Source organism: Ochotona princeps, chromosome 4 (assembly GCF_030435755.1).
Source record: "Ochotona princeps isolate mOchPri1 chromosome 4, mOchPri1.hap1, whole genome shotgun sequence".
NCBI classification, from domain to species: Eukaryota; Metazoa; Chordata; class Mammalia; order Lagomorpha; family Ochotonidae; genus Ochotona; species Ochotona princeps.
In genome coordinates this window covers 42026951-42054204 of record NC_080835.1, presented here as the reverse complement: position 1 = coordinate 42054204, position 27254 = coordinate 42026951, and the positions used below count along the sequence as shown (strand labels likewise).

The following is a 27254-nucleotide window of genomic DNA, read 5'->3' as shown; positions in this document are numbered from 1 at the left end:
CCTAGATATTAGTGACATTAATAATAATCTAAGAAACCTAAAATTAATTTGCATATCCGTTCTTCTTTTCCCCAAACAGAAGAACCTAAGAGGTTAAGACCATCTTACCTTGTTTTAGTCATCTTCTGCTAAATTTATGTGCATAGTTTTAGACTTATTACTTTTATCCCTATCTCATGAATGAATAGTTATTTCTTTTTTGAAAATGTTAATTTTATTTATTTGAAAGAAAGGCAGACTTATATAGAGAGATAGAATGAGAGGGATAGACAGAAAAAAACTTTCAGTTTGCTGATTTACTGCCTGTGAGGCCACAATAAGCCTGGGCCAGAGGGAAGCGAGGCACCCAGAGTATCCTGTGGGGCTACCACATGGGCACAGGGGCCAAAGCACTTGTACCATCTTCTGCTGTTTTCCCAGGTACAGTAGCAGGGAGCCAGATCTGAAGTAGAGCTACTGAAGTTGAAACCATTGCCATTTTTGGATGCTGATATCATAAACTGCAACTGTAGCTACTATGCGTAGTGCTGACCCCCAGAAATACAGTAATTTCATACAGTTGAAATTTGGAGATAAATTTAAAGTTGAACCAAGATTCTGTTTACCCACAAAATTTCAAATAAGGTTACTCCTCATTCTCTCTGGCATCTCATAATTTCCATCTGACATTATATTATTTGTCTGAAGTCAATTCTCCCAGTTTCCTTTAGTGTAGGATTTTTGCTTGTCTGAGTTGCATTGATTTCATCCTCATTGTTGACAATTATTTTCTGTAATCAAAAATTTTCCTGTATTTGTTCACTTTATCACAGCTTTTTAGTGATCTTCTATTAATCAGATTGCTATTTTCCTTTGGATGCTTTCAAAATCTTGTCTTTGAGGTAGATGTAATCTTATGAATGGTGAAGGGTATATATATATTATATAATATATTAATATATATTATGCATAACATATGTAAATATACATATTATATATGTTTATATATATACCCTTCACCATATACATATGCATTTTTATATATATTAAGATATATGTATCTTTGTATTTATCCTACTTGAAGTTCATAAAGATTTCTGACTTTGAAACTTGTTTTTGTCTTTCAAAAATTCTGAGAAACTTTTACCTAACATTTCTTTGTGTATTATCTGCTCTCCACAAATTTTCTCTTATGTTTCTTTGGGAATATGGTAAGTGCTTGTTGAACTACATTATTCTGTATTATTGAGATTTAGTTCTCTCATATTTCTAAGGTACATTTTGAATAATTTATTTTGTTATGTCTTTCAATAAACCAATATGTTCTTTAGTTGTGGTTAATCTGTCCAATGAATTTTTCATTGTGTTCTAATTTATAGGTGTTCTATGTAGTTCTTTCTCAAGTTTGCTTGGTCATATTTTATAACCTTTGTTCCTTGAGAATGTTTCCAAGACTCCTTTTCATAATTTGAAATGAAATTTTATAATTGTTTCCATCACTATGCCTGGATCATGTAAATCCAGGCTATGGACCTATATGGGGATCCTATTGTGGTAAATAATTCTGAACTTTTCTTGCTGGCACTTTGGATGCAGGAGTCTGTTTCTCATTCATACTTATATTACCTGCTTATTGGTCTTCTACTTTGCCTTTGGAGCCTACCTCTTGGGAAACCTTACGGTTTTCCTGTTGTCTCCCCTGGCCTACACACAGACACAGGAAACAGAAGCTCAGGAACTACAGCATTCATTAATGTTCTCAGAGCAAAAGCTCGCTTCCATTTGCTTATGATCCATGGTCCCACTCTGCATGGTGTTTGGTACATGGGAGTAAAATGACAATGACAATAGAATGTGTTGAGAATGATTAAGTTGTGCTCACAGTCTGGGCTATACATTTCCAAACAGTGATTCTCCAGTGAATTGTGGCATATTTTCATCCCTTTTCATTGATAAACTCTGGGAACCCCTCAATCTTGTGTCTGAGCCAAGGTACTTTTTCAGCCTGTTTTTCCATGACTGGCCCAATCTACTTTTGTCACACAGATTGTGAGCTACGATGTTGTTTCTTTGAGGTCAATGTCACTAATTAAAGAAAATGTGTTAGTATTTCCTACTGTATTCTTCACAGCATGTTCTCTGTCCTGATCCATTTTTGTGCTGCTGTAACAGAATGCCACAAACTGGCAATTTATAATGAATACCTTTTTTGGCTTAAAGTTCTGAAGGCCAAGAAATCCAATCTCATGGTATCCCTGGTGAGGCTCCTCTCTTCTTCCAAATTGACAGCTTGCACACTGCATCCTTTGGAGAGACAGAAGCCTGGATCCTCACCTGGCAAAGGGTCAAGAGAATGAGTCTACCTCTGCAAACACTTTATAAAGGCATTACTTTGTGCATGAAGTTTTGCCCTCATGACTGAATTATCTGTTAAAGCTCCTACCTCCTGACATGATCACATAAGGGATTAGTTTCCAATCCCTGAATTTTGAAGGAGACATAGCAGTCAGGCCATAGTCATCTCTATGTAACAGATTCTTCAAAACCAAATCCATTCTATGGGAGACTGCTTTCTCCCAATATATTTAATGTAGTCTGCCTTTTAATCCCCCTATGGCAAGAACTTCTTTGAGCCTGAGGTGGGGGTAGGAAATGATTCCTTTATGGGTACATAGATGAATATCATGAAACTTCCTATGCAGCACTGTTAGCCAGCTCCTGAGGCAGAGTAGCCTCTAGTATCATTTTACTTGCTCTGAAATATCACATATATGGGTGTATGTGGCTCTAACAATAACCTCAAGGATAGATTCTATTCCATTTCATAGATGAAGCTTCCAAGGCCAGAGGCCTAGGAGCAGGCAGAACTGGGACTGGATAGATTCCCAATACTGAGCTTTTGGTGTTCTGTAATCTAATCAGATAACCTTATAAATGTTATGGAAATTCCAAGTTGGAAGATTTGGGTAGGAAAAACCAAACCAAAGACTGGTTTATCCTAATTTTTGATGTGACACTGTCATCTGCTCATAGCTTTGGAAGTGAAAGGGAATTATATTTGTGAAACTCTGAGAGATTGTACAGTTCTTCCTTCTTTGTTTTCTTTCCCAAGGTTGTATAGACAATTTCCTCCTGGGTCCTTATCTCATGACTCAGAGAGGGAAAGAGCTTTCCCGGTGTGACCTTTGAGGGTGATTTATGAAACAGGATGTATCCAAATTTTCACCATATTGGAGCTATTCAATTTTCTCTAATGGTCTTTATCTGAGAGTTATGTCTGTTCGTGGCAGTCACAACCAGTAAGTCATTAACTTAAAGTATACTGCTTGTTAATTTTAGCACTGTGGGACTGGGGCCCAGTGGGAGAAGTGTCTCGCTTTTGCAAATCAAAGCTAAGGAATATTTGAGCAGTTGGCTAATATTCATAACAGAGAATGTTAGAAAGTAAGAGGAAATAATTAAAAGGTTAAAAAGTAAAAAGCAGTTGAATAGTTGGATTTCAGGAGGTGGCAAAATAGATTGTTTGGTCACTTCCATACTGTTAGGTAGCGTCTTCACCAGAAGCGGAACAGAGCCCATCTGTGTATCATGCCTCCACTGATCCCACTGATTTGCAAACTTTTTTAAAATCTATATTACATATCTCATTTTACAAAGAAACCTAATGCACAGGGCCACATGACTAATAACCAACAGAAGTTGGAAGCTGGAACATTTGACTCCTTAAGGTGTATTCTTTTTTTAAAATATTTATTTGAATAGTTTGTACTAGTTTCCTAAATATCCACAGTAGCTAGGGCTGGGCCACATTGAAGCCAGAAACTCAGAACTTGGTCCAGGTCTGCTACACAGGTGGCAGGAACCCAACGACTTGCATCATGACCTCCTAGGGTATGTGTTAGCAGGAAGCTGGAATCAGAGCAGAGTCGGGACTGGAATCCAAGGACTCTGGTATGGGATGGAAGCATCATAAGCAACATCTTTATCATTATACTACATGAATGTCCTGAATATATATTCTGTTTAAAAAAAGATTTATTTATTTTTATTTGAAAGGCAGAGTTACGAGACACACACACACACACACACAGAGAGAGAGAGAGAGAGAGAGAGAGCGTGAGAGCAAGAGAGAGAGCTTATTTCCTCTGGTTCACTACCCAAATGGCCACAATGGCTGGAGCTGGGCCAATCCAAAGCCAGGATCTATGAGCTTCTTCTGGGTGTCCTACATGGATATAAGAGCTCAGGAACTTGGGCCATCCTTCATTACTTTCCCAGGCCATTAGCCTGGAGCTGGATTGAAATTGGAGCAGCTGGGACTAGAACTGGGTTCACATTATGGATGTCAGCACCACAGGTGAAGGGTTAACTTGCTAGACCCTGACACTGGCCCCTGAATATATCTATATATCTATATATCTATATATCTATATATCTATATATCTATATATCTATATCTATATATCTATATATCTATATCTACATATAAATAATATAATATATAATAAACAAATGTATATATATATATATATATATATATATATATATATATATATATATATAAAATGTGTGTATACACACACATATAATCTTAAACAACAGTGCTCCTGATGGATCTAAAGGCCTGGCTGAGTCTCCCCTGGGGGGCTATCCTGTACCACAGTCTTGGAGAACTGGGCAACAGCTTTTCACTTTTGACCCCCAAGAAATCCCCAGTTCAGGGTCAGCTCCCAAAATGTAGTTAACTGCATCTTACTTGCACAGGGCAGGGTTGGGAGTGCCTCTGATGGGCACCTAGGCACTTAGAGACCCAGAGCCATGGAGGGGCCACCCTGAGGCACTAGTGAAGGCAGCCACAGCCTTCCTAACTCTGGGAGCCTGAATTTGCCTAGGGACTGCCACATTAAGTGTCTTCTGGGGAGGCTTCGTGGTGGTTTGCTTGGGTAAGCTGGAGCTACTTAGAGAGTGGGTGATCATGTAAACTGGAAACACATGGACTTCAGTGGCGTTGAGTTTCACACTGGATTCTTCACCCTCTGATCTCTGTGTCAACCTCTGAGTCAACCTGTTTGTCTTGTCTCAGGGCTGAGCAGAATTCAGCTAGGACTCTTGTATGTCCTTGTCCACTCCTTCATTTTGCTTGATGACATCATGATGCCTGCTTTACCGATGGAGAATGAAGCACAGTGGCCTCCTAGGGTGAACCACTCTGAGGCTCCCAGGAGGCAGGGTCTTACTTGAATTTCTCATGAGATCTCTTCTCAGCCTTTTGGCTAAGATCAAGTGTAGTATCTGAATTTCTCATGAGAGTGTTTATGGGAGTAAGGGAACCATATGCATGTTTTCATGTGTCTTGGGATGCTGTGTGACCTTGGGCAAGTATCTTCCTCTGCCCAAACGTCTCTCTATCTGTCCATATGAACTGTTCTGTGCATTTACTTTTTCATTGGAAAACTTGGGATAAACAATATTAATCTACCTCAGGGCTGATTTTGAGGACTCAATGTAGAGCATTTAGAACAGTATCTTTTATCCAGTAAGCATGCAGTAAAGGTTACTTCCTTCCCTCCTTCTCTTCTTCATTATTGCTCTTGTAAGGGGCTTATCTCTGAGACCTCCAGCTGTTTTAGTATCCTAAGAGCACCACATGCTCTCCTCCAAGAAGGCTGCCTGCATCTTTGCCAGAACCTGTAGTGTTCTCCCTGATGAGTTCCTGGGCATATTGTGTAGGTGGGATTCTTGTTGCCTTCTAGGTAGGACCTGGAAGATCAATGAGTCTGTTTCATGAAGGGGAGACTCAGGGTCTCGTCTGAGCTTTGTTGACACTGTTGTGCATCCAGATTTGAAGGATTGAGGTGAATATCTCATGGGGTGCCTTCTCCCTGACATGCGATGCTACTACCTCTGCTGGGCTGTCCTACCAGGCTGTTCAGGGGCTGAAGGAAATGAGACCCAGCCCTGACAGTCCTGAGTCTGTTGTCCCCTGGCAGCTGTGGGAGGTCACTGGCGCTTCCTCCAGAGACCCAGAGCACTGTCCAAGTTTCATGAGGCTCAGTCCATTCAGCAAGTTGGGTGCTTCTTTGCCTGGTTTCTTGCACCTCTCCTGGGAATGAAAGTTCTTAAAGTATCCAATTACTATAGGATGCTGGCCATCCTAGCCAGTCATGCTGAGATAACTCTGAAGGCTAAACTTGCACTGCTGAAGCAGGGGCTCTGAATCAGAGCAGGGAGTAAGACTCCCAAAGCACTTTACAGACGTTTTGCCACTCCCAGGTTTCTGCTGTCCTTCCCCAGTGCTCCCCTCTGGTCACTCCTACCTGCCTCTGAAGGAACCCCTACCTCTGGTCGCCACTCCTGGGCCTGTTCGCCTTACTGGTTGGTTGCCATGTCACTGGTTGGTTGCTGACATTCCACTCTTATTACTTTGTTGTCCTGCTTGAACACCTCTGATGGTTCCATATCACCCAGGGTAGTGTCTAAAGAATCAATTCCTGTCATACTCAGAGCCCTGGAGGCACCTTCCTTCTAGCCTCCTGAGAGACCTGGGTCTCCAAGCACTTGCTGCATTTTCTGATCTCTTTGCCATGCCTCACTCCTACACACTGCTCCCTTGCGCCCCTGAATGTCCTTGTTCCATCTTTTTCTCTTGCTCTCTAAAGATCTAATTAATTAGTTTATGTATGTGAGTGACAAAATTACAGAGAGAGAGAGATGGAGAGATGGAGAGAGCTTCCATCTGCTGATTCATTCTTGACAACAGCCAAGGCTGGGCCAGGTCAAATCCAGGAGTCCAGAGCTCCAACCATATCTCCTATTTGGGTGGTAGGGGTTCAAACACTTGGGTCATGTTCCATTTCTTTCCCAGTCACATTGGCAGGAAGCTGGCATGGAAATGGAACAGCTGGGCCTCCATTCTGTATGTGCATGGAATGCTAGAATTACTGTTGGTAGCCTAACTCACTGTTCACACACATCAGCATGCCCTTGTCCTATTTTTATCCACCAAAATTCCATCCTGCGTTTGAGGCCCGGTTTACATGTCACCTTCTCTATCAAGTCTCTCCTTCCCCACTTGAAAGTAGCCACTTTCAGCCTTCCCAGGCCACAGATACAGTTTCTACTAAATTCCATCACCTAGCCAGGGTGCTCCAGTCTCCCAGAAATATCTGCAGTTCTTTAGTATTACCATGTTCACAATCTGTGCTCCTCTCCATGCCTGGACTGCTTTCTCTGCTACCTCCACATTCTTCTCTCCATTTAGAATCACGTACTGAGAACATTTTCAAGAGCCTTCTGCTAGTGGAGGAGCTTCCCTCCCCACTCAGCTCTGTGTTCATCAAGTTCTCCCTGATGGCCTTTGGTCCCATTTGACTGTCCAGTGGGGAGAACTTGATGAACACGGAGCTGAGTGGGGAGTGAAGCTCCTCCACTGGGCCTGACCAGATGGGGAAGGGTGTAAAAACTGAGCAGTTGCAGGTGGCCTTGTCTCACGGGTGTTCAGAGGCAGAGCTGTTTAGATACAGAACAAGTGTGGAATGCAAATGTTCTTCCACAGTTGTCCCACTTAATATTCCTAACTGTGTGGTTAAAGAGTTTCCTTTGCTTCCAGTGTATCCATGAGGAAGTTGAGGTTCCTTCAATCTGAACTCACATAGTCAAGAATCATAACTGACACTGTGTTAGGTCTTGGGGAGCTGGCAGCAAGAAGGAAACACCTGTAGTCCCTGTTCAAGAACCATCAGGGAGAGATGCTGCTCCACTAATGTCACAGGTAATTGCTTCCAAAGAAGACATATAGAGGAGGCTGGAGGACCTTATAATGGAGAGCTCGAGTGATTCCAGGGAAATCTTGGAGGAAGTGGTATTTGTGCTGAGCTCTAAAGGATTACAGGAGTTAACTTGGTGAGGGAGAAGGGAGTAAGGCCATTGTGACAGAGGAAAGAGAACTGTGATGGTGTGTGGCAGAGGGAGGCATGGCCTGGTGTGTGACAGCGTGGCTGGAGGATGGAGCGTGATGGGAGAGACTGACCAGATCAGAGAGCATCAGTTAAGCCAGAGAGAGGTTAGGTCTTTGTGTTGGCTGCAACAGGATGTCACTGATGGATTTTAACCATGGGTCGTGGGATCTGTGTTTCAGATTTCTCTGGGGTATGTGTGAATGGTTTAGAGAGGGGAAAGTCTAGAGAATAAGTGAGGGGCAAAGACCTCCAGCAGGCTCTTGCAGAGGCTGAAATGAGAGAAAACAGTGTCTTTGACCAGGGAGCTGGCAATGGATGGAGATTTATGGAGGATGAGGGAGAGAGGGCTCTAAGACATTTTGCACAGACTTACAGATGCAAATTGGAAAAAGAGACCACATAAATTGTAGGGCTATTTCAAGTACTCTGAGATATTTGACTTTGCTGAAGCCTCTACAGGACCTAGAGAGAAACCTGTTCCTAGCTTTAAGCCAGTGGCCCTGTGTCCATAATTGGTGAAAATTATGTTATGTGCTGTTGCTCAGTGTGTCTCGTAGGTTTTCCCAGCTGTAATGATTGCAGAGTAACAAGTGCCTGGCTATCTCTGTTACTGTATTGGAAGGCAGATTTTTCCCTACACTTAACCACATTTTTCCTGGTGCCTTTTCCTTGCAGCTGGAGCTTAACTACTCCCCACAATATTTGCTGCAGTGTGGACAGCTCTAATGGTGTCTCCAGATTAAACAGCCCTGCCAAGCCTTGAGCAGTATCTAGATTGGCTCATTAGATAATAGCATGAAGTGTCTTTGCTCCTGGTTCTAATAGAATAATTACTGTAAATAGTCTCCATTTCCTTTGCAAACCCAGCCTCAGTGAGCTAAAGGGAGGTAAGGAAGGGCTGCCTCTAATGGAATGTGGGAACAGAACTGAGCTGTCCAAATGGAACCATTTGTAGCTGTTCAGTCAAGTACAAGACATAGAAGGATCCAAGTTCTTTTATTTTTTACTTTAATTTTGATGATCCTTAGATAGCTGAGAAGGATGCACACTCAAGTGGACCACTGATCAGGGTTGGAAGGGTTGAAGAATGGGGGAAGTGGATGAGATAATTACTTTCAGTTCTTTCCTCTTCTGTATCTGGGGGAAGGAAGGAGAGGAGAAAGGGCTGCTCCCAGCAACCCAACCACATCAATACATGGCAATGGGGGACAGCCACTAGATGTCATCCTAGGGTACCCGATGCAGAGCATGCTTCAAGGTTATTGCTTAGTGGTTTGGATAGTTCTGAGATGCTGTTGATTTCATTGCTCCAAGGTTGAGAAACATCCCTCTAAGATTCATTGGCTGACATAGTCCTCCTTAAAGTTTCCACTTGCCCAAATACTAGCTGTCAAAGTTTGGCCAGAAAAACTGTCCAGCTTGTTCCACCCTCCATCATCTGTCATGGTACCAACTTCTTGTAAACAAGCCATTCCTCTTGAGGAAGACACAGCTCAGAGATCTGAAGAAACCAGGCTATGGGATCTATGGGGGGAATTTTCAATGAGTTAGGTTGGCCATGGGGAGGCAAAGGACAAGTTTTCTCTTCCTTGCCCATGCTGACCTGTGTCTTCTCTATGTATCTTACTGGGTTCAAACAGCATTTCTGTTGAGTGTCCTTCAAGAAGAAGGACACTCCATCCTTGAGGACATCGTGCATCAAGCACAACAACAGGGACTTTTACAAGTAATCTCGTTGAATCCTCCTGGAGCTCCTGGAAAGTAGGTAAGGCAACTGCATTGTTAGAGGATTAGTGATTTTCCCAAGGTCATGCATTAGTCAGCTGCAGAGTCTGGATTTGAATGCATCTAACTCTGCAGTTCAGTTTTACGTTTCCCCAACACTGGCAAGGGCACAGGATGTAGGGCAAAGGGTCATCTTGAATTCGTTCTTGGTTTTCCGACCTGCTTTGCAGCTTTGGAAGAGTCTTGTTCCCTGAGACACAGCTGAGCAGGACGAGGCAGACTTTGGGCGGTGGAATGGGGTTGTCTGTATGGGCATTGAAAATGAGCTTGGCCTTTGGAGTTTTCTTAAAGGCTGTATGCTCGAAACACATTTCATTATAAAGCTACTGATGCTTTAGCTGATTGCTAACGATCTTACCTCCCCTGACACTGTTAGGTCTCATCCCTGTAATCCACAAAACATGTCAATAAATGAAGACAAAACAGAAATGTCACAATTTCTTGTAGCCTCCTGCCTCCCAACATTTGAGTGCAACGTTTGCTCTGCTTTTCATCTGAGGGCTGTACTTCTATGCTTAGGATGTCACTGAAGGCTAACACTGGATAAAGCTGGAGGACTGGAAGGTGGGAGCAGTGGACGGTGCTGGTGGGAAGGAACACTGAAGGGCCATTGGGCTGAATGTTGCTACCAGGCTGCCTGCTAGCAAGGCCTGCACACGTGTCACTTGTTTCCATCATTCTCACCTGCTCCAGCATCTCCTTTATAGCCATAAGCCTGGATTTAGTCTTTTGTCACCTAATAGTGTGTAGTGTATTTCAGAGATCTCATCAGTGACAAGAAGATGATGAAAATAGTAAATGAGTTTTAAGCCTTAACAGTACCTAACACATAATGCACATTCAAGAAATGTGAACTGTCCTTATTAATTATAGGCTCTTTATAAATATCATGTGAGCTAACTTGGTGTTATATCATCTTCCAGATATTCTCCCTCTCTTATTATTCATCCTCAGTGTTTATGAGCTGTGGTTTCTCGAGCTGATTTGATTGTGATCCAGGCCTTCGACCATACTGACCACTGTGCAGGGTTCTCTAGCCATTTCGACATTAAGATGATCTTTCAGACATTAGGGAATTTGTTCCGTTGTCGGAAAGAGGCAGGCGTAAGTAGACCAGTCTGTAGAAAGGGCATCGATACACATGCAACCTAGATATCACCAAGAGACCTCCCCAATCCCTGGAAACATGAGTTCCAAGCAAAGCAAGGTTTTATTAGCTGTGAAGCTCCAGCTGTGAAACTGCTGGGAGCTGTGAGTGAAAAAGGGACTCTCAGCAGCAGATCAAGACCTCTGTATGCCTACAAGGGCATCCCTTAAGCTCACAGGCCAGAGAGCCCAAGGGAAGGGAGCCCTCTGCTCTAGCTGGCTTCATGTGCTCACTACTTCTTTCCCAAGGGTTTGCAGATCAGTAATTGGGAACCAGGTTTAGCCCCAGAATTAGGAACTAGCTCTAGAACTCTGTAGTTGTCAAGATAGGCTTCTGAAATCTGCCTTTTAGGAACTTGCAACGTGTTGCATTCAGGCTTCTGTTATTGGAGGCTCACATCCCACAGATGTGACCAGGATCAACTGCATAGAGTCCTCCAATATTCTCTGGTGTGCTTTACCTCCTACAGAATCGAACTTGAAAGGGCCTTGGAACTTCTGTAGTGCCCTCTGGGCTCTTCAGCTACCTGGCACGCTTCAGCACTTTCACCTTGTGTCTTTGTTCCTCTGGGAGGAACTTGCTCACTGCCACCTGATCAGATCTTAGCTTTGGCTCTGAGAAGTTGTTATTTTCCTTGTCTTTGGTTACCCAAATATCTCCAAAAGGGAGCAAACAGCTCACTTTGCTGTTTTTAGCTTTTTCTTTTGTGCTGTCCTTTTCAGATTGCCGGCTCACTAAATTTCAAAAATGTACTTTCTCAATAGCAACAATGATAGGAATCAGGGTGGAGATAACACGTGATATTGACTGCTTCTTCTGACTCACCGTGCCAAGTGTTTTACATGTTGTACCTCTTTTTATGAATCTCTCTTAGTGCAGCTGACCGCAGGACTGACCATATAAGCAGACTTTCAGGCCATACTAACAATAACAGCTAATATGTATTTGGCCTTCACCCTCGCTAATTCCCACATTCCTAACTTTTGTTGTCATAGAAAATCCTGTAAATTAGGTAATTTTATCCTTGATTACAGATGAATAAATGAGACTCAATGCAAGAGCAATAAATAGTCATTCTACTCCTCAACAGAGCATAGGCTAAATGCCTAGCACCTCACTCAGGGCTAGGAATACACACAGTCCCTTCCCCCAAGATGTTCACCAGAAGATGATGACAATGGATTTCTGGAATTATCTAATGCTTGCTTTTATTCTGTGTTCCTGTGTCCCCACACTTTGCGGATTATAGATTTCATTTCTTAGTCTCCGCATCTTCAGACTTTGTGAACTTTGTGAGGGGCCGCCGGTTAATTGTAATCCTAGAGTGTTCTGATTCATCCAGATAAAGGAGACAAAATACCCACTTTCCTGGGGAGGGTTTACTGATTGGCTCAGAGGAGTTGTCAGAGAAGGAGGGAATGGAAAGGAGTTTGGAAAAAGCCCTTTGGGAACAGAGGGGTGAACAGCTGGCCTTACGAGGAAAGAGGAGGCTGCGTTTTGGATCAGCTTGTGAGGCACAGATAAGCTGAATGTGTTCTCAGAGCAAGAATTGGAGGTCTCAGAACCTGTCACCTCTTTATCTGCCAGGATGTTTGTGGCTGCACAAAACAAAGTCCTTCAGCAAGACTAACTTTAACAAGAAGACCTACTGTCTTAGATAATAAAGAAACTAGAGGGTGACCACACTCCAGCAGTTAGTGGGTCATTGCTCCAAATTCTTTGCCCAAATGACTCCCATCCTGTTTGCAAGGTGGTCTCTAGCAGCAATGAAGTGAATCTACTTCCTTCTTCAAATCCAGTAGGAGACATAGTGTCTTATCTCATGGTTCTCTTTAGGGTAAAGGAAAATTTTCCTACGGGCAATTTTAATATGGGTCATTGGCCAAACTGAGTCCCACTCTCTTCTTTAACTAATAGCTGGCAGTTTGGGTGACATTACATCATCTGAAGTGGAATGGATTTGGGAAAGCAACCACCATGCCATTATAGGGCCAAATTTTCCAAGACAGATTTAAGCTTAATCACAGTGAGTAACCCACTGCTATAGTGGTGTCTACCTAGAGAATTAGCATGTAGAGTTGCCAGATTTAGAAAATAATATAGGACACCCAGTTAAATGTGAATCTTAGATAAACCATGGCTATTTATTTATCTTTTTTAGTACAATTATGTACTAGCCAGTATTTACTGGCCTTTGTGTCCTGGTATTTGGCACAGACCACAATGGTCAGATAAATGTTTAGAAATGTGACATCAGAAAATATTGTAGAGGCTATAGTGAGCTAGAGACCTAGACTTAAGATCAAATCCGAGTCCTGCCTTACTTGTGAGAGCTCAATGGAGTGTAAATCAGTTTAAAAGGACAGGAGGGTTGGGAGACCTTCTCTAGGTACCTAGTCTACACTTGTGGCCTGGGTGCTTGACACAGAGTGATTGCCTCTCATCTCTGCAAGATCCTCATTGATCTGTCCTACCCTTGCTTTTCAGGGGCCTGACTGCTGTGGGCAGGCCTTGCTACAGATTGGAATCAACATGATGGCATTGCCTGGGGGCCGCCACCTGGATTCCCTCCCCCTGCGAGGGCAGCGGTAAGTTCTAGAACTGTCTCTCAGGGCCAGCCCTGCACCAATCTAGATTCTGGCTGAGGCCAAACCCCCAAATTATGAGGTGGCAGGTAGCCCCAGCTCTGCAATCTCTGTCCCTGCTAGAAACCCAGGGTGAGATATTGGGTATTGCATTTAATCAGCTTGCTATGGTTGGGTCTGGCCTTGGGATAGAAAGGCATTAGGGCCATCCCATCCCCAAGGGAGCCTCAGTCTGATGTGGAGGCAGAGGGTGGAACAAAGAATTGAGAGGAGTGTGTTGCTAAGAGACTCCAGAGAAGGCTGCTGATCCCCCTTAGGTCATGGGGTTCCAGCCACTGAGGGACTCTGAGGTTAGTACAGGCCCTTCTTTGCTTTTTGGGAAGTGTTAGTCCAGAGGTTTTCTCTTTCTCCTTAATCACCAAGGAGGTAATTGAATGCAGAGCTTATCATTGGAAAGTACTTGCTGCCCTGAGTTGAGCAGTGTGGGGAGTGGGAAGGAGGTTGCCACTGAGCGTCAGGTGAAGCAAATGATGAGAGAAGTGTTTGGGAGCATTTAGCCTGAAGGAGATGTGGAGCTAAAACAGGTGTGTGTGTATAGCTGAAAGGTACTTAGAATCTGTAGATTTAGTTTGCTTTGTCATGAGGGCATCAAGCGGAACCAAGCTCTGTGTTGACCAAGTATACTGGCTTACCTGAGACTGTCCTAATCTTGGCATGAAAGTCTTGGGTTCCTGGAAACCCTTAAGTGCCAGGGATGCCAGAGTTGATCATCCTAAGGTAGGGTTGATCCATAAAAGAAACCTTAGACTGCTTAGGGCTTCTCTTTAGCCTTGCTATTTCTTGAGATATTTTGATGGGGCTGTTTTGAGATGACAAAATTTGAGTAGCGTTTTTGAGAATATGGGATCATTGTTTTTCTTTATGATGTTTTGCTTTACATATTAAATACATGACTGAAATCTTGCTATCATTTTCTGCTTATCCTCCGCCACCTCACAATTACCAGGGATATCAGCTTATCCATCGTTCATTTTCATACTGTTTGTATTCTGGGCATTGTGTCTTTGTTGCTCTTAAGAAAAATGTATAAATTATTTACTCTAAGTTTATTGAAGACAATTATCCTCTATCAAGGACCCAGTCTGCTCCCCAAAGACATGTTAGTAAAGAAGTTTAAAGGGTAGACATTGTAGTATAGTATGTTAAACTGCCATGTAGGACACTGGCATCTCACACCAAGGTGCCAGTTGAGCCCTGGATCCTTAGCTTCTGATCCAGTTTCCTGTTGCCTGGGAGGTAGCAGATGGTGGCTCAAGTACTTGATTTCAGGCACTGTGGCACAGTGAGTTAAGCCACTGCCTATGATGCTGGCATCCCGTATTGGAATACCAGTTCATGTCCTGGCTGCTCCATTTCCAATCCAGCTCCATGCTAATGTACCTGGAAAATCAGCATATGATTTTCTATGTGGGAGAACCCAGAAAAGCTCCTGGTCCCCAGCTTTGGATCAGCCCAGATCTGGCTGTTATGACCATTTGGGAAGTGAACTAATAAATGGATGATCTCTGTCTCTGTCTCTCCTTCTCTTTCTGCAACTCTGATTTTCAAGCAAAATAAATACATCTTTAAAGATATGTAAAGAATAAGGATATGGTATTAATTCAAGTGTATTCCTTCTGACTCAGGACATTGTTAGCACATAGTTAATATTTTCTGTGCAGTTGGAAGCGAAGCATAAGCAAAGCCATATGGATTCAGTTTTCTCTGCATGTAGTGTCTGAAAGGTAGAACTCAGATGTGGTGATATACAGAACTGTGGATGTATGTGTGTTCTCTGAGATGGGGCTCACCTCAACGTGAAATAGTCAGTGGTCTGTGATCAGCTTTGGACATGAGACTTTGTGACTTCAAAGCTGGGCTCTACTTCTTACCAGCTGTATGCCATTGTGCAAGTTCTTGAATCCCTTGTTCCCTCATGTATCAAATGAAGGAATGACTACAGTGTCCACCTCATAGGACTGATATGGGAAGTAAATGAATTCATACATGCAACATGCCTGGCATACATGGGGAGTATTTAGGGGGAACTGTTGCTTGTGTTGTTGGTTGTGTGGCAGGGCTTGTCCTTGCAGGTGTTCTTAGAGATTCCTTCTAGAAGTCGCAAGAAGATCCTTATTTTCAGAAGGTAGCCTCACTGAGAAGATGAGAAATTGCAGACTCCTAACAGCCTAGGATTTTAAACCAAGAGAACTAGGAATTGTTCTGGATGAAGTGGAGTCTACATCTCTCCTGACCTGCCCCACCCTGCCCAGGTAGTGGTTGGGAACTGTGGAGCCAGACATGTGAAGCAACTCTGGCTACAGGGTCCTCCAACTCTGACCTGGGAAGACAGGGGGAAAGCCCTGGTCACTGGGGTAGTTGAGGACGGGAGTCTTGACTATATTAACTTGATTCTGGACTTTGCTAATTAGCTGTATCTTAGGGTTTCAGTTTTCTTATCTCACACATGTTTGAGTTGTTATGAGAATTTAACATAATACATATGAAGTTGATGTGTAGCCCACAGACATTGCTCTATCAACGTGAACATCTCCTTCAGGTGAGGAACAAGTGCTCTGTGTTGAGACTGTCAGGCAATAATACTGTTTGGGCCCCTGGAAACTGCTGAAGTGTCTCTCTCTGCTACTCTGTGCCTCCTCAGGGAGGTTTAATAGTAAGTGGAAATTTGATTACACAAAAATGATGTAGAAATCAAATTAGTATCCTCATAGGCAGGGGAGGATTTTTTTGAAAAGATTTATTCATTTTTATTGAAAAGTCAGATTTACAGAGAGAGATGGAGAGACAGAAAGATATTCTACCCAACGGTTCAGTTCCCAAGTGATCACACTGGCTGGGACTGAGATGATCCGAAGCCAGCAGCCAGGAGTTTCTTCTGGGTCTGCCACATGGGTGCAGGGTCTCAAGGCCTTGGGCCATGATCTGCTGCTTTCTCACACCACAAGCAGGGAGCTGGATGGGAAGTGGAACAGCCAGGACAGGAACCGGCGCCCATATCGGTGGATGGGAGGTGAGGATTTAGCCAGTAGGCTACTGCACTGGGTACACAGGACAGGATTTTTAACTGATTTTACACAACAAATACCTGGGGAGGAGACCTTCAGACATACATAACTCCAGGATTTCTGGTGGTTGTAAAACATGCCACCTATGATAGTGTTTGCAGCTCTGACAGGGCCAGCTATACTGCCAAGAGTAGGAATTGTCCCTTCTAATACTTTCACAGCCTAATGCTGTCAGCCTGGTGCTGCCTGGAACATTGCAGTGATATAATACCTGGAGCTGCTAACCTGTTAATTGTGTATGTTCTATAGGCAGGAGAAGGGGCCATATGCACACAGAAGGCTGTTGCATATTTACAGGATGTCAGAGGGGTTACTTTGTCTAATGTGATGCGTCTTTCATGCTAGACAAAGCGGCCAACCCATATTTCTTCCTGTTCCAAGCTGCAGAGGACTTTTTGGTAAAAAAATAACAGCATGGTTGTTGTTCTCTGACAACTAATTAATGTTCGATAATTGACTTCTTTTTGTTGAGTTCCATGGAAACTGAATTTCACGCTGTAGGGCCAATGTGCTAGAACAAATAGATAAGCACAGTCAAGTTACATGGGATCATCAGGCAGAATGAGTAAATCACATGGTCTAGGCCACTGGTGTTTGAAACCTTTGTGAGTAAATAACATTAAAAAAGAACCAATCTAGGTGTAGCTTCCTAGAAGAGAGTAGCAGGAGGCGGGGTGGTGGGGGAGGTGAGGGAAGGCTGGCAGTACAACCCCAGTGCAGAGGTTTCCAGCTCTGACTGCATCTGGATCTCCAGAGATGCTTTCATATTTCAAAAGAATAAAACCAGCAAGCAAACTCACAAAACACTGTTCTTAGAGTCCTTAATATGGGCTTAGTGGTTGACAGCAGCAGGCTCAAAACCCAACTCTGTGATGGTGCCACTGTTTTGGCCAGAGTGATGGTACTGCTGTGCACACTAGGAGAGATGTGATTGCCAGCATCATGGCCTAGAATTTGTCTTCTGCAGGATCCTGAAAATTCAGTCCTTCAGTTGCATTGTCTCTATGTGCTTGTCCCTGGAGGATGAGCTGGAGGCCTTGGTTCTTACAGAGCCATGTCCAAGCATCCTCTTATTTCCTCTGCTTTCTAATATCTCTCTTGCCTAGAGATCAAGCTAGGGCACCTGACGTCTTCTTTCTGGTTTCCTGCTGGTGAAGGATCAGGGTGGAAATAGTGATTAAAGGACTGGCAGTTAGCAAACCCCTGTACCGAATTTGGCTCAAACTTTGAAGTGCTTGCTATGGTCTGGGTATTTTTATACACAGTTACTCATTTAATCTTCACCATATCCCATGTGTATAATCACTGTTATCTATATTTTGCAAATGAGAGGTTGAACTTCTCTGGAGAGTAGCCCTTGAGATAGAGTTTGGAATTCAGATGATTGTTTTGGAGCAATTGTGGGATCAACACCCTGGAGGGGAGAGGAAGGATGCAGGCCTGGGCAGAAGGTGACTGAGTTGCGATGTTGGCACTCTGATGATCTCAACTGAGCACCCAGAGAGCTTTGTCCAAAATGACCAAGGCCTTTCCATCCAAATTGGCCTCCCTTTGAAATTTGTTAAGCACTTTTAGTTAAGGGGTGAGTGTTGTGGCGCAGCACGTGAGACTGCCACTTGGAATGCCTGTATCCCATATAGGAGTGCCAGATCAAGTGCAAGCTCCCCTGCTTCCAATCCAGTTCTCTGTGAATGAATCCAAGGGGCAGCAGATGATGTCTGAAGCACTTGTGATCCTGCCACCCACATGGGAGACTCAGATGGATTTCCTGACTTGGACATGGCCCAGCCTTTGTTGTGGCAGGTGTTTTAGGGAGTAAACCTGTAGATAGAAGCTCTCTCTCTTTCTCTCTGCCTTTCAAATAAAAACAAACAAGCAAACTTTAAAAAAATGTTTTTTTCATTGAATAGCATTCGGCTCAGTATTTTAAGTTCCTAATAAGCAAAATGAAGTTCAATGTATCTTAAACAGTAAAGCAAAGCTAGAGACTACCAATCAGAATCCTCCAACTAGTCTCTAACTAGGGTTTTTGCACTCTAATCAATCAACTCTATTTTCTTTGCCTTTCTCCAGCCAGCCTTAAATCAGGCTGCCTGTACCGTAACTGGAGTTCTCTGAACCTCTTCTGGTGTTGAGTGCTGTCCAGCTCATGTCTTTGTTCAAGTAAATTCTGTTATGTTTGCTAAGTCCTTTTTTTTTTTACCTGTCGGCAGCTATAGGAGGGACATGACTTCAGGCAAAGTAGCTTTGACACAATAACTGAAGGGCCTGACAGTTGAGCACTGTTCACTAATGATGCTCCCATCAGTTAGGGTAACAGGTCCTTCCATAAATAGGAATCTGGGCAACACATCAACATGTCCATCCCATACAGAAATGGAGGCTCAGAGGAAGTTACTTGCTCAAGGACACAGTTTAGAGATTGCAGAGTGAGGATATTTGTAACTAGATGGTACTTAAATATGGTCAATACATTTTCAGTCTCCTCCTCAGTGTTTTTGGGGACATTACACAGCAACTCATTTACTCATTTATCAGGTAGTCGTTTGTTCATTACCTTTCAACAAAAGAATTTCATAAATCTTTCTTGAGAGCAGATCTTGCATTGTGTGTCCAGAGACATACTGGAGCCTTGGTTGGACATTTTTCTGCTCCCACAGAGCTTACATTTTCTTAATTTACCTCTCTTTTGGGCTGATCAGGTCTGAATTTATGGCAAGTATGCAACTTGTGGCTTTCATCTGTGAGGTCTCTTTGTGAATGAATCACTTCCTCACATGGATTCTGTTCAGCCTGGGTCTGAGATGAGCCTGGTCTGGGTGCAGATGCAGCTGGTGACAGGCAACCTTCTGAGTTGCCACTGCCCTGCTGGAGAGGTATCCAGCTTTCCTGAGCCATGGAGGCCAGGGCAGGCAAGTCTGTCTGCAATCAGATAATGGCTTGCATGTGTGCACTTCTGGTCTGTGGCTGGCTTTCTGCTGCTAGGTTATTTTCTATGCCTGTGGTGAAATGTGCAGACTGTAATTGTCAATGTGGTAATTGGACATTTTTTCTGTTGTTTAAGCTGAACAGAAGGCCAATCAAAGCAAAAATCATATTCCTTCCCTTCTCCCATTTCCCAAGAGAAATCCACAGAAACACAGGGTGTGACCTTAAGAAGGCAAAGGGACAATGAGTCAGTAGTTATTTTTAAGAAGAGAAGTTGAATTGAAATTCTCGCGTAGTGCTGGGAACTGGGATCATGGAGACATTGAATATTGTGGCTGGAAGTTCTCTCAGATCTCATTGGTGCCATCTCTGCAGTCCTTCCATTATAACCTAGGGAAAGTGATAACAGGTTAGAATAGTCACAGTGATCTTCAGGATCCTTCCCCTTATTTGGTGTCTGTCTTCCTTAGGCTATGTTTTGTGATCTCCTTCTCTTATCCATCTTCTAGGGTAAGTTTAGAGACTCTGTGCTCCCCACCCCATCCACCATCCCATTCTTCTGCTTCCCAGGCAGTTTTCATGTAACAACTGTCTGGAAAAGAGAAATCCATTTTATTTGTTTAGTTCTTATTCAAATAGTATTTATTTGGATTGAATACTTTCTTTGAACCAGGCCCTTGGCAACCCAACAATGATTTATGTATATACCATATTCTCCACAAAATGATAAATGTCCCGAGGGCTAAATCGATACCTGATTAATGTTTGTGTTTCTGATCATGATTAGAATGCACACAGTAGGAACTTAATAGGTGTTTGTTGTGTGAACAAATGTTTAGTCATACACCTTTGATGAATGGATAAGAAATCTTTGGCTGGGAGTCTTAGGTGAACATGAGAGATTAAATTGAATATCTTAATTTTGTTCTTTTCTCCAAGTCATTTCTCTCTGTCTAGCAAGCCATTCTCATTCTTTTTCATAAAGTGTAATTTGGAGGGAAAGGATAAGATAGATCTTCAAATTGATTAAGTATTCTGTCTGAGTGGGAGCCAAAGGTTTAATTGGTTGAAGGAGTCAGAGAATTGGAGATACATTTTTCTTCTTCTGAAGAAAAATTACTCAGAAATATTTTTGTCTTTAACTTCTAGGGAAAGAAGAGCTCATATTTTTATCATCAAAATCCTTGCAGGAGAACTCAGTGTGACATAATGCATGTTAGCAGCCAAGGGCCAGGCTTCCACTAGCCCATGTATCCATGGGTTGTGCTTCTTTCTCTCTGAGCTTTGGCTTTCTTATTTAGGAAGTGGACCACAGTTCCTTTGAATCCTTTGAGCCTCAATGTTCCAGGAGTCTGTTTGTGAATTTTGTATGGCCTTGTCCCTTCTCTGGACCAAAAAAAAAAAAAAAAAAAAAAAAAAAAATAGTTTAGTGCCTCAAATGGGAAAGAAATTCTATTGCTTAAAACAAGGTCTTTTGATTCCTTCCTAGTGTCTACCTTGTAGCTGGGGTGGAAGTTGCAAGGTGTAATGCTTTGGGAACCCTCATAACTTCTGACCATGAGTCTTGCTTGGTTTTAAGGGAACCCCTAGTCTGGCCAGGCTGATTGTCCTCAGGAGCATGAAGTATTCTGCTTTGATGATACAGGTAAAGACAGAGATCCCTGCATCCAGCCTGCTTCAGGATCTGGCATGATTATATTTAATTTTGCTTCTTCCTCTGCCTATGCTTGGCACCTGCAATTTTGTGGTGTTTCATTTATCTGGGACTTTATCCTCTTCTAATTCTGCTTTTTTTCCTGGTGAACTTGAGAGCATCTCCTAAGGATTGATTTGGGAAACCTGTTGAGATACCCTAGATTTGACTGAGTATTTCTTCTTTGTGGTCCCATAATCCTTTTTGTTGGCATTGAAGTGTAAAAATGCAGCACAGTGAGCCATCATTAATTTGGTAGCTGAGTTGTGACTCAGTAAATATTTTGAAGCCCATTACAAAGTGTTGTTGACATATAAAGTGCTCATTTGCAAATAACTTTTTTTTTAAGATTTATTTATTTTTCTTACAAAGTCAGATATACAGAGAGGAGGAGAGACAGAAAGGAAGATCTTCCGTCCGTTGATTCACTCCCCAAGTGACCACAACGGCTGGTGCTGCGCTGATCCGATGCCGGGAACCAGGAACCTCTTCCGGGTCTCCCACGCAGGTGCAGGGTCCCAAAGCATTAGGCCGTCCTCAACTGCTTTCCCAGGCCACAAGCAGGGAGCTGGATGGGAAGTGGAGCTGCCGGGATTAGAACCGGAGCCATATGGGATCCCGGGCGTTCAAGGTGAGGACTTTAGCCACTAGGCCACGCCGCCGAGGCCTGCAAAGAACTTTTCAGAGGAATGGAATAGGTAGAAATTTCAGACTTTGAAGGCTTTATAGGTTTTAAAAATAGTCATTTGTTTGAGAGGGAGAAGGAGAAAATGAGAGGGAGCAAGAACTCGCTTCCATTGGTTCATTGTCCAAGTATCTTCAGATAGCTGAAGGGAACACAATCTGGAGTTCCATATAGGAGGCAGGGACCCAGTTATTTGAGCCATCGTTCATTGTCTCCCAGTATCTGCATCCTTGGGAAGAGGAGCCAGGAGTTGGATGCTACATTTAAAGCCAAGGACTCCTATGTGGGATGTGTGCATCTGAACCGGACTATACTATTGTAATGACATGGGAAATTAATGGGCGGGGGGCAGAGAGTTGGGGAAGGGGGAAAGGAAATCCCAGAGCCTAGTATAATGGAATAATAAAATAAATACATAAATTATATTTTAAAAAAGCAATGATGAGATATACAAGAGCAGTCTTCCTAATAGAAGGCCCAGTTTTAAAGGTGCAGTCTTGAATATCAGTTAAGTTGCTAGAAACTCTCTAAAAGCCAAGCATCATGGTCAAGAGCAAGGTTCTGATCTCATGTTGCCTAGATGTCTTTTCTGCTTATGAAACCTCACAGGATTGTATTGAGCATTAATGTGTTGAGCTCTCAATTTTAGCTTTATTATCTCTGTAAGCAGTAATGTCTTGGGCAAATTTTGTGATACCTCTTATCCTCAGATGAACCTTGGTGCACAACAGTTGGTGATCCTTCCTTTGTATTGTGTGAGTAGTTCATGCATTCTAAATTTTGAGCAGTCCTGGAGAAATATTTTGGGGAGAGCATTATTTCATACTAAATTCTTTGGTATGAGACTTAGATGCTCTTTTCTGTCACCCCAACTCCACCCTAGATAATTCCAATATATTAAAAAATGTCATCCAGCCAGTAGTGTGGCATGTGGGGATGATTGTGGTTGCATCTGACTTTGTGTTTGCAGTCTGCCAGACTCCAGCAAGTCCAGATTTGGGGGCCTGGATACCTCATTCCAGATGTCCAGGAAAGCCTCCATCAGAAAGCAATGATGAGATTCCCCAGGGACTAGGCTTGTGCTGGGGGCCAGGTGGTGCTCTTGAGAGTCCTGTACCTGTCTGGGAGGCTCCCCTTGATCCCCAGGTTCAGGTGCAATCTTTGTTAGCATCAAGCTAAGGCTCCAGTTCATCATGGAAAGGGAAGAAATCCGATGATCCCAGTCGTGGCCCCCAACCCCTCTGGTTCTTTAGCCAGAGACCTACAGGCTCTGAACTGGTGGTTTTCCACTATGAAGGGAATGTGACTCATTGCCAGTCCATCTGCCTTGACCCCAGTTTTCAGTTCATCTCCTCACTGTGAGTCATGGGACCAGTCAACTGTCCTTGTCAAGCGAAAATTTCACGTAAGGAGATATGGCTGCTTGAAGATGATCACAGAAGACAGTTGAACCACTGACAGCACCTGCCACACAGCCAGAGTTGCCCTGTTGAATTAGTTGTTCTATGCTAGGGTCAATCAGCAAATCCAATAGGATAGGTGAAGTATGGAGAACCAGAGAGCTAATGACAGAGAGTCAGGCGAGCTATGCAATTATGGGATGTTCAATACTAACGCAGTCCAAACCTTAACGAGCCACAGTCCGTAGACTCCAAAATTGAGAAGAGCAGCTCATTATGTGGCGGCACAGTGACCCTGGCTGGGAGTTGGTGGGCTCGTGGCAGGGCCATGTGGAGTTCACCAGGCCTGTTATACTTCTTGGAATGTCTGGGTGAACCTCCATTCCAGAGACTGGTCCCTATTTCTGCTGTGGCCTATGCACCTCACAAGTGCCCCAACCAGAGGTCAAACAAAATAGGAGCTGGCTGCTTCCTGGGAATGTTTCCTATGTGAGCCAGGCAGACCCTTCCCTCCTTCCTAGGAGTCCACTCTGATAGTGCCCTCTCTTGCCTCTCAGAACTTCTCATCTCCCTCCGAGATCCCCATGTCTTCCTTCCCATGACACTACCTTTGCTCAAGCTTCTATCATCTCTCTGTTTTATGATCGTCATCCTCCATCAGGCCACCCTGCTGTCTAGTATTAAACTCTGCTCTGGTCCATTTTCTACCACTGTTTTGCATAATTAGTTCACCACCCGTCTCTTAAATGCTTTCAGTGGCTCCAGATTACCTTCGGGATTAAATCCAAATTTCTAATTATGGCATTTATGATCTTGGATCAAGTGGTCCCCATCTCTCTTCAGACTCCTTCCTGCCACTTACCCAGAGGCCTCTGATGTATTCAGCCAATGAGACTTCTTGTTGTCTTACTGTTTTCATGTTTCAAGGCCATTGCACTCGGTGTTCTCTCTATGTGGAAGCCCTTTGGCCCTTGTCATCTGGCCATCTGCTCTCTTCTAACAACCAGGGCAAATGTTATTTTATTTGTGTAAATATTCCCAGGCAAAGACAGGCCATTTGCCTTCTGTGTTTCCAAACTGTTCTTCTCAGAGCTTTTTGACAACATGTGCATTTGTTGATGAAAGCCGAGATACTGGACTCTGGAGGCCTGAGTTTGAGTGATGGCTCCATCACTTGCATGCCATGTGACCTCTCTAGCAGTAGTTTCCTGATGTCCAAGCAGGAGTAACAGTTGTCCTTTTTTAGCATTAGAGGCAATAAAATACTTTGGAAGACTTAGAACCCTACCTGGATCATGCTGAACTCAGCACATTAGCTGCTATTGTAATATTAACTGATCGGGTGGTCAGTTCATGTGTTTTCCTGGCTACTTGGGGTTTTGTCTGAACTCTACGAGGGCAGGGATTTTTATCCTGTAAGCTTTATAACCTCAGCTCTTGGAACAGGCAGGTTGTAGCAGAGTTATGGGAAGCACCTGGAGATCCAGGCTCCAGGCCTCTCTGTGTACCTGCTATTACATGTAGAGGGGAAGATAATTTCCTAGCCCTTGCATTTGGGGGTCCTTTTGAGATAGAGGTGCCAGTGTAGCCTATGTGGAAGATCTTTGGTCCCTGCAGTCCCCCCACCAGAAAGAATCTCTGGTAAGAGCCTGGTGCTTGGAGATGGACTGAACATTTGGTGGAGGTAAGAGATTCATGTATTGGAGACTTATGGACAGTTTCTGGAACCTTGCAGATGATGCTGTAACTGGCCTTGGAAACCCTCTGGTGGTGACTTCTGCACCAGTCTCCCCTGCATTTCATAGAACCACCAAAGGTCTCAGGATAGGGAGTCACTAGACCTGAGAATCTCCTAAATTTTCCACTTGGCAAGTGTTTTTCCTCAGGTAGGAAGAACAGAATAGAAATAAAAAAACTAACAGCTTTTCTTTTAAAAATTACTTATGAGAGAGAGAGCATGCAATTAAGAGTGAGCTTTCACTTGTTGATTTATTCCCCAAATGCCCACAGTCCCTGGGGATCAGTCCCACATGAATGGCAGGAACCCAACCCCTTGATCCATCATCTGCTTCCTTCCAGAGTCAGCACTAGTAGGTCTGGAGTCAGGATCCAGAAGTTGGTATCAAACTTAGGTGCTTTAATGTACATGTAGGCATCTTAAAGTGTATCTTAACCATCAGGCCAAATGCCTGCTTTGCTAATTTTTTTTTTTCTGATATAAGCATTAGGTTCCATGTAACTGCCAAAGGAAGACTGAGAATAAATACTAGGAGTAACTGAACTCACAAGTAGGAGGCTGCATTTCTAAGTTGTAGCTGACCATACTGAACCTAGTGTTGACCAGGGCACAGTTCAACACTAAACTTCACATGTTAGTGAAGAATTTAGGAACACTGGGTCCAGAGTCTAACAAGCTATGTTCAGAGTCAAACTTTGCCACTTACAAGCTGTGTGATCTTAGCTAGGTTACTTCCTCTTCCCAAGCTTTAGTGTTTGGCATACAGTGTTTAAAGTGAGGATGGGAAGGGATGCCAGTGATGGTTCTTTATCAGGTCTTCTTGCTGTTATTCTGCTCATACTGACACTCATAAATACACTGGCAATGCATCCACCCACATATACCTTCCTAAGGAGAAAAATATGTAAGTTACACATGGTTTCAGGAAAGGCCAGGCAAAGCTAACAAAATCTTATGTCAATCAGTGGCCATTTAAAATGGCAGCACTTGAAAGAGTTAGCAAGATGGAGTTCTGACTCATCAGAGAAAGCAACTTTCAAGTGTGCACACTTGCCTATTTAGACTGGAACAGGTTACCTGCGGCTGCATTCAGTTCTTTTGCTTTCTGAAATAGAAATAGCTATGAATCCCATCAGAATGCTGGACAGACTAGGGAGTAGTAGGAGCTCAGCCTTTGGAATTGGGTAGATCTGGGTTGAAGTTTTGGCACTAACATTGGGTTAGTTGAAAGAATCTCTCTGAGCTTTGGTTTTTTCTTTCTCTGTAAAATGGGAATCATAGGATCCGGCGCAGTAGCCTAGTGGCTAAAGTCCTCGCCTTGCATGCACTGGGATCACATATTGGTGTCAGTTTATGTGCTGGCTGCTCCACTTCCATCCAGCTTCCTGTTTGTGGCCTGGAAAATCAGTCAAGGGTGGCTCAAAGCCTTGGGACCCTGCACGAATGTGGGAGACCTAGAGGGAGCTCTTGGCTTCTGGCTTTGGATTATCTCAGTTCAAGCCATTGCAGTCACTTGGGAAGTGAACCAGCAGATGGAGGATCTTCCTATCTGTCTCTCTTTGTCTCTGTAGACATACCTTTCCAATAAAAATAAATAAATCTTTAAAAATGGGAATCACAGCTAATATTTCGATGAATACAAGTTTGATACAGTACGTGCTAGTACTGTGTGTCTTATACACACATGGTGGTTCATAGTGTTTCTTACAGCATTCTTGGTACTATGCTGCATTAAAAAATGATTTGTTAGAACAGTCACTCCTCAAACTCTCCCATTAATACACACACACACACACACACACACACAGCCCAGAGAAAAGGATGTGACAAAGTGACAGTTGTTCCATGTCATGGTCCATACCCTCTTATTCCTAGGATTAGTTTTGAGGGTGTGTTGGTATACCATGCTTTTACTTCCCCAAAACTCTTGGTGTTAACCAAACTATAAGGGCCAGTCTCTTTCCATGTTGTACTGTACAGCTAATAGGAAGTGATGTGGAATACATATATCATATGTGAGTAGAGTGAGCAGTGAAAATGGAGATTGCTGAGTAGCATTAATCTGAAGCTTGTTTCTGCTGCTGCAGCTTGGGGCAGGCCAGTGCATGAAGATGAGAGAGATCCTGGAGAAACACAGAAGAAAACTGGTTATTCCTGGAGTAAAAGGTGCATAAAGATTGCATTTTGTAGAGACCGTGGAAGAAAATCTCCTCTATGTTTCAGGCATTGTA

The 27254-nt window shown here is 43.3% G+C and overlaps 1 protein-coding gene and 1 pseudogene across 1 annotated transcript in view; both read left to right on the top strand.

Annotated features, from left to right (window-relative positions):
• Nucleotides 1-5232: 5232 nt before the first annotated feature.
• Nucleotides 5233-5390, top strand: LOC118759650 (U2 spliceosomal RNA; annotated as a pseudogene).
• A 7953-nt stretch (nt 5391-13343) lies between these two features.
• The window catches only part of INSC (INSC spindle orientation adaptor protein), an 82369-nt gene continuing 68458 nt past the window's right edge, over nt 13344-27254 (top strand). Inside the window, exon 1 of the mRNA XM_058663330.1 lies at nt 13344-13457. Coding sequence (XP_058519313.1) covers nt 13402-13457 — 56 coding nt within the window. The 5' untranslated portion in view covers nt 13344-13401. The remainder of the gene's footprint in view (nt 13458-27254) is intronic.